We start from the raw sequence: 8,244 nt of genomic DNA, 5'->3' as shown, positions 1-8,244 counted from the left end.
ATGTGCATCATAAGCAGCAGTGTGGATAAAGGGCACCCCTATCTCAGTCCCTTGTTGATATCAACTTTGTCCTCGCTCTTTATCCCTTCGCATACAACGCAATCGGTATTTTCTACGTAAAGCTCTCTCAAAAGCTCTAGACAACCGTTGCCTAAGCGTTCCCCTTCTATAACATCCCACAACATTTTGCGGTCCACGTTGTTATACGCTCCTGTAATGTCTAAAAAGGCCTCCTATAACAGTATCCTTTCTACTCTAAGTTATCCCAGACGCCTACCTATTCCGAAGCCATTGTGAAGTTCTCCCGCAATGCCATTATTCTCGGCCCATGCTTGCAGGCTTAATTTGATTACATGTCCTCCCTGCCTTTATATGCATCCTTTTCTCCTGATTACATGCATTGCTAACTTGTACATTACCGGTGTTGTGGTCAACAGTCTATAAAAATGAATTCTATCTTTCTCCCCCTTGCCTGTATAAATTAAATTAATTCGACGTTGTCGCCGGTATTCGACTATCTCTTAAAGTCTTTTTCTACTTTTTTCAACAGAGCTTCCTTACTTTTTAGTCTTAGTTCATTAATCAGCCCAACGAGAACCTCGTGTAGGCTTTTGGCAATGCGCCTAGGAATTTTCTTTTCGACTTTCTTCCAAATGAAATTTGTCAGCACCAGCTCCTTTTCCATGTGGTCCTCTTTCATGCTCCATTATTCCTCAAATAATAGAGCACTCGTCATTGCCTTGGAAAAATGCGGCTGTTATTTTTTGGATGTAGTTTAATGCTGCGTTTCCAGTTTGTTTCCATCCTCGTCCTGTTGTATTGTGCGAGACTTCCAGTTTATGTGGTTCCAAAATATTCTTGATGCGGCCTTCTTTTTCTGACGTATTTGTGACAACCAAGTTCACTTTCACCTTTTATCTTTGCTTCAACCAGTATTTGAACCACAGATTTTTTTTCTCCCGGTAGGTTTCCAATTTTCTTGCTACTTCATCGTGCGGCAACTGCTCCTTTTTACCTGCCTGTGCTCTCGGGATGCATTTTGTCGTTCCGCGATCGCTTCTCGTATCTCCCTGTTCCACCAGGTTTTCGTTTTCATTTTTCCTTTCAACGAGCGCGTTGCTTGTCTTCCCGTATGTCTGTCGCTATTATTTTTAAAAGGTCACTGTTCTCCAACTCTTTGCTTGGTCATTTGCCAGATTCTTCCTCGTATCTTGTGATTATATTTGTTATTTTTTCAGCGTTCAAATTTGCACCGGCCATTTTACGCTCCTTTTTCTCTTTCCCAACTACATATCCCATTTCGAAAATGGTGCGTTTATGGTCACTCCCTATTCTGCTATACCCTTCCTCGTCAATGACCATTTCTCTCAGCTTATCATAAATTCCTTCTCTCATCAGACAGTAATCAATGGTCGATTGCCGGTTTTCCAGCTCGCTCTCCTCCGCGGTGATGCGTGGAGGCCAGCGCCACCTGGTGGGGCTGCAAGGAACCTAGCGGCGCACGCGGCGTGCGCCTCCCGCTGTGATTGCGAGTTTTTGACCTTGGACACGATAAATGCACTGAGGTGGCGGGGGGGGGGGGGGGGGGGGTAGTGGTATACAGCTTCACTGTAAGAAATACTCACTATTTATGGGCTCCTCTTCAGTGCTCTTACTGGCTCCCTTTTCCTCAGAACCTGTTCTTGGTGAAGTATCCTACAGGCTTTCGTTCCACGGAAACTACATCATCGCCCGACACGACGGTACCAAGCCTGACCGCTTCAGGCCAGACAGACATTTCTGGCCCACTAACCCTACTCCCGGAAAGGGGTTGGTGGTCCAGGCAATGGTCATCCTTAATGTCATCTCGGCAACAAATTTTGGGGCATTTTCCCAACGGTCTTCTGGATACTAGTTCTCGATATCGGCCATAAAGTCCTAGCTCTCGCAACGTAAACGGTGGCGGCCATTGGCTTCGATTGGCGTGGCTTCCAGCGAATAGGGAAAGGGAGTTGTAGGTAATGTTTCGCTTTCATACAATCCCAGCGCAGAACCCTAATGAACGCCAAGTGTTGTTGGAAATCACAGTGCGGCGCATGAAGGCAGAGGAAGACGAAGGTGGCGGCACTCCCGTTCGGCTTGCGAGGATGAGACCGTCACGTCAGCCATGTTTGTGTGCTGTCACGCTAATCGCCCACAAAGCCTGCAGAAGGCCTTTTGCCACATCGTATTTTGGTGCTGAAACCCGAGAACAAACCATGGCATCAAGCGAACATGACTTCCAACAGTCATTATTGGAGGGCAATTGTAATCATGTTCACTTGCCACTCCGTCTTCAAGAGCACCACGAAACACAGGGACAAGTGAAAAAGTAGGCATGCTCTGACTACCACTTGAATTTATGACATCAAAACAGCAGGTCATATACCCCGCCACCATCCCTCCTGCAACCCCCGCGTGCGTGCACACCGCCTGTGACCAGATATCAGCTGCTAGGACAGATAATAATAATAATAATCTTTATTACATCCAGTCATGTCATGGTTACAGATCCAGCCCGCATAAGCAACATTGCTTGTGTGCGAGGCTGGGCAGTCAGCTGGTAGTACTGATATGTGTACAAATAAATAAATTAATAAAAAGAATATAGGAAAAAAATGATATTGCAAAAGTGAACAAAAGATATTATTTGAACAAAAGATATTATTGCATCAACAGGGGGAAAAAAATACACATTGACATTAGAGATGACTTCGCAATCAGGTTTGCATGCTTCAAATCCCGAAGAAAACATCAAAGAATATGGACATTACGTATCACCCATGACCTTAAATGTGATTTTATTTGTTTAAATGTTCCCGCGATATCATTCTCATTCAACTTATTGAAATTAGCCGGCACGTAGAAAGCACGAGTTCTCTTGCCGTAGTTTGTGCACACACGAGGTACCACATATTTTTCTGTCTGACGTAAGCTGCGAGATTTCACGTTCAAGTTTTTTAATTTAGTAGAAAAAATATCTTTTGCACATGGCGTCGAACAAAACTTGTTGCTCGACAAACAACATGTCTGACTGGTACATGCTCAGCAAGAGATCTTCCCCGTGACCAAGTGTGCCATACGAGAGGCTATAGGCAATTTTTTTTTTAGGATGCGGTTAATTATCTTAAGTCTACTAGAAGAAGCAAAGCCATAATTTGTTATTCCGTACTTTATGATCGATTCCCCAAGTGCCTTGTAACCCATTTTACGAATATTTACATCACAGAAAGATTTTAGGGCATACAAATGAGCGCACACAGCACGTAAGCGCTTTGCGAGCTCTTGAATGTGGACATTCCATGACAATGTGTCGTCGAAGTGTAGGGCCAGGTATTTTGTGCTATTTACCAGAGCTACCGGAGGACATGAGCATGCAAGGCAGTCACTGGTGTGGAGATAAACAGGGGAAATATCCGCGACTGCTTTATATGGGCTGTGAAAACACATCATATTAGTCTTCGATTTATTAATGAACATTTTGTTATTAATGAACCAATCAAGTAGTTTACAGACATCATACTGCAACACTCTAGCGGCTTCGCTCGAAAGTTTGTTCGATACAACCAAAGCCGTGTCATCAGCGTATAAATAAATTTTTGATTTTAGTGGTAAGCAAGCAAGATCATTCACGTAAATGGTAAACAAAAGCGGTCCCAATACGGACCCTTGCGGTACCCCTGATTTAACACGCAACAAAGAATTATAGGACTCCGCCACACGGACACACTGTTGTCTGCCTGTTAAATAATTTTTAAAAAATGAGTAATACGGGTCTCTGAAAACACATCTGCTTAGTTTTGATAGTAACTGTTCATGATCTAATGTGTCAAATGCTCGTTGTAAATCAACGAAAAGAGTCAAAACAACATTGTTTTTATCGATTTCGTTACAGATATAGTCATTAAAATCTTGCAACAGACCCACAGTACTCTGTCCCGAGCGAAAGCCAAACTGCGCTGGGTTAATAAGGCTAAACTTTTCACAGAATGAGGCCATATTAACATAGACTATTTTTTCCAATAACTTGCCAATTTTGCAACGCTACTAACTTTAGCGACACCATGTTGCGTATAATCGCACAAGAAACATTCAATCCATTTAGAGAACGTTGGAATCGATATTGTGCTTCGGAGTTTAAAGAGCAGCATACTATAGAACTATGATATATGATGTTGGAGTTCAAACAAAAAGGCAATTTGCAACGCGGGCAAGGTTTTATTTTATGAAGTATGTGCAATCCCCATGCGCATCAAATGCAAGTTACAGAACTTGGGAAGTCCGACGATGCAGAAACGTAACCGTAATGCATATAATGTAAAGTGCAGGTAATAAATAAGGAATACGCATTTTCACTTTGTGGCAACAATGGCATGCACATTTTATTCAACCGCTAATGCTCATTCATCCTAATGCACTGCAGCACATGCAAAAAACATCAGACGGGTTATGCGCGAAACACCGTTTGATTTAAAAGCCACAACTTTACGAAGCTGCCCAAAAGCACAAAGTACTCCTCTGCAGACCAAATTCGTCGTGATTCTCGGAAGGAGCGAAGCAGGTTACCAGAAAGTCCATACTGTCACCTTGCGTTACTACGCTTGCGTATGCCACCTGCCATTCTTGTCCATTAACTTTCACCCGACCATGATACCATCGTTTCAGCGCTGGAGGACAGCAATTAACAAGAATCAAAATCGCATGAAGAAGGCTGCAAGTGTTGAAGGTATTGCTGCGAAGCATAAGTTTCCCTAGATCTACTGATTTCAGGCCTTATTTAGGGACAACGAGAAACTTATGTAAGTTAGAAAAACAATTCACTAGGACGAAGAGGAAATACAAAGCTCAGAGACGCGAGAAACCACGGCTGCGACATCGCGATGACCGATACGTAGAACAACTGACGTGACAGCGTGTTTCGAGTTCAGCCAGCGCTAATTAGCTTTGTATTAGCTTTCTAAGCATGACATATATGGCGACACTGCATCGCAATGAACGCACCTTGCCAAGTGAACGACAAGGTGTGGATGTGCTGCGCTCGTAATCTTAGCACAACTACTGCGCTATTGCCGTTTGCACCTCTAGAATTGTGCTGTCGATTTAGGCGCCCTTTGGGCAGAATATTAATACGTAACCGGCAAAAACAACCTTGGCTGCAGTACCAAACAAAGCAGCGCTGGCAAACCTCGGCATAAGCGATCACATATCCAAGCACGGCAAGGCAGTCGTGGCACTGCGCGTCTGCACGAAAATTCACCCGAAACCGCCCCCAGGCAGAGCAACTGTGGGCAGAGGCCCATTCTAGAAACTAAGCGGCCACGGGATTCTGCGAGTTTTCGCATGAAGGAAAACATAAAAGTGGCCTCGTATCAGCCTCCTGCGCTACAAATGACAAACAAGCGCGTATAATTGTGGTGGTTCTACATCAGCACGTCGCGGCATGCAATCGAAAATTTATTGCACATAATTTACATTACTGTCGTGAAATGGCCCACTGTTTTGACACTGCTATAATCTACAAAGTGGCCCGCCGCCCATCTGTCTTACACATCGAATAATATTACATGTTACAGATGGCAGTTTTTTTCTCCTAACTTCTTTTGTATATAAAGGAAAGCATAAACATGCGATGTCTTCTGTGAATATTACTTCAAGCGGCAGGCTGTGTTGTTGTCAGAACTTGCACTGCGACATCATTTAAACTTTAGTGAAGCAATTTCATTATCCAAATATTTGAAAACGCGGTTAGAAATAAATTTAAACTATAAATTTGCAGTCTATTTGCATTAAAGAATGAAATCATCACAGGGACCATAGCGACAAACTGAAGAATTCTTTCCGACAGAAATGCACGGAAATAAAGAGAATTTCTGTAACCGAGTTATGGAATAACTGACTTCGGAGGTTACCAGCACTGCTTGAAGGTGACTTCCTGGGTTGAACGACGCCTCGCCGCTTGCTTTTTTTTTTATTTTGACCCGCGTACTACTAGTAGCTCAAGCAGCGGGGCAAAGTTCACCCTTCCCATCGTAGCGTGCGAGGAAACCTAGCAGTTCTTTATGAAGGTATATTCCGTTGGTGGTCGACACGAGGAAGTGAACGTGCGTGTAGAAGGGGTCGTCGATGTAGTAGCTCTTCTTCACATGTCGCTGCAGCGACGCCAGCAGTTCGCGCACGTCTTCCGGGGGGACAAACTCGTCGCCGGCGCTCCAGAAGATGCCCAGGTCGGTCTGAACGTTAGACAGCTCGTACTCCGGAACACTCCGCTGGAAGCGAACGAAAAATTATCACAAGACAGAAAAACGTTAAACATATGTTTAAGGCGAAAACCTTACACGGCTCATGGATTAAAAAATGCGATGTACGGCGTTATGGCACCAAAATTCATGGCCCCGAAATTCATAGGGACTCGAGTCCTCGCCCCTTGGTGTCAATTAAGGCAAATATAATTAATAACAACAATCTTTGGTGGGAGTCGAACCCACGACCTTTAGTTGGAATCGAGCCCCGTCCTTTGGTGACTAATAGGGCGAATTGGGCCATCAATTTTCTTATAATATAGCATGAAGCCGAGGCGAAGAAGCGTCTGCATGACTTGTGGTGTTAATTATGGCACAGCTAATTAAAATAGAGTTAGTTCGGGCACTCGAACCCACGAAATTTGGTGAGAGTCGAACCTTGGATATTTGGTAGAGAACCCACTTGGAGATAAGGGTGAACCGGCCTCTCTAAGTTGGATTCCGATCATGGAGGTTAGAGAAAACCTGTAACCTCCTTGATTCCCATTAACGTCGTGAAGGTCGAGAGTCTAACCCACTACATTTGGTGTCAATTAAGGCGAAGTGAATTCAGGCGCAGTTAATTAAGACAGAGTTAAATAAGGCACTCAACCCCATGACCTTTGGTGGGAGCCGAACCCACTTGTAGATGTCGGTGAACCGGCTCCAAGTTCGATTCCAATTGACACCGTGAAGGTCGAGAGTTTAACCCACGACCTTTGGTGCGAGTCGAACAGATAATCTTTGGTGTTAATTAAGGCGAAGTTAACTGAGGCGCTTGAACCCACGACAAACCAGATATGCACGAGAAGGCAATATCTCCACGTTGGATTCCAATTGACGTCGTGAAGGTCGAGAGCCGAACCCACTACATGTGGTGTTATTTAGGGCGAAATGAAATAAGGCACTCGAACTCTCGACCTTTGGTGGGAGGCGCACCGCCTACCTTTGGTGTTAATGAGGGCGAAGTTGCTTAAGGCACATTTGATTAAGGTAGAGTTAATTAAGGCACTCGAAGCCACGACCTATGGTGGGAGAAAGCAATAGGAAGTAATACATTCGAATGAATATGTCAAGTAATGTAATGAATGTCTAGTGAGCGCGCAGTCTTTTGCCTTCATCATTTTTAGCGTATGCTGAAGTGACAGTCAACTTTTCCCTCCTCGTTCTACTGTACGATGTACCATGAAGCCCACATAGTGCTAGGTACTATGAAATGTGAAACGCGTGGCACTACAACGTCACATTTAAATATTTATGCACAACTGCATCTCAAAGCACGCAAGGCATTGTGCGCAGAACTTCCCTCACTTACACGTGTAGTCTCTGTTCACAGGTAGCGGCAGGCATACATAACCAGCAGAACCATGTACTCGACAACATATGTCAAACTCGCAGCCACGGACTTAGCCAAATTAAACACCATGATCCGACGAAGCACAAAGGTAGCCTTGGGCCTTCCGGACCACGCGGCCACCGCAAGGCTAGAGGCCTTAGGCATGCATAACACGATCGAGGAGCTCTTAGACGCTCACCACACAGCCCAAGTCCGTCGTCTCTCGCTAACCCCGGCTGGCCGCACAGTCCTCCGGAAGCTTAGTCTCGCGGCTATCCCCGAGGGGATAGAGTACATTACGATTTCGCGAAAGGTCAGGGGGCATATTTATGCCCCACCTCTACCCCGCAACATGGACCCCGAGTTCCATCAGGGCCGTCGGCAGGCCCGTAGTGAAGCCATTTGGCGACGCTACGGCTCGCAAGATGGAGTGCTCTACACAGACGCAGCCAGACACCCTCGGGGCGACCTCATGACCGCGGTGGTAGCGGATCACAACGGAGGACTGATAGAATATACAACAATCACGGCTGGCCGAGTGGTGGAAGCGGAGGAAACCGCGATTGCCATGGCCATGCATGCGGAAGCGAATACCGTCATCAGCGACAGCAA

At 45.1% G+C, this 8,244-nt stretch overlaps 1 protein-coding gene across 1 annotated transcript in view; it reads right to left on the bottom strand.

Moving 5' to 3' along the window:
* Positions 1-2,483: 2,483 nt before the first annotated feature.
* Positions 2,484-8,244, bottom strand: part of LOC126540240 (lipase member J-like) — a 59,742-nt gene continuing 53,981 nt past the window's right edge. The window contains exon 10 of the mRNA XM_055076277.2: positions 2,484-6,284. Coding sequence (XP_054932252.1) covers positions 6,015-6,284 — 270 coding nt within the window. The 3' untranslated portion in view covers positions 2,484-6,014. The remainder of the gene's footprint in view (positions 6,285-8,244) is intronic.

Source organism: Dermacentor andersoni, chromosome 2 (assembly GCF_023375885.2).
Source record: "Dermacentor andersoni chromosome 2, qqDerAnde1_hic_scaffold, whole genome shotgun sequence".
In the NCBI taxonomy this organism is placed as follows: domain Eukaryota; kingdom Metazoa; phylum Arthropoda; class Arachnida; order Ixodida; family Ixodidae; genus Dermacentor; species Dermacentor andersoni.
This window is presented reverse-complemented; position numbering and strand designations above follow the sequence as displayed.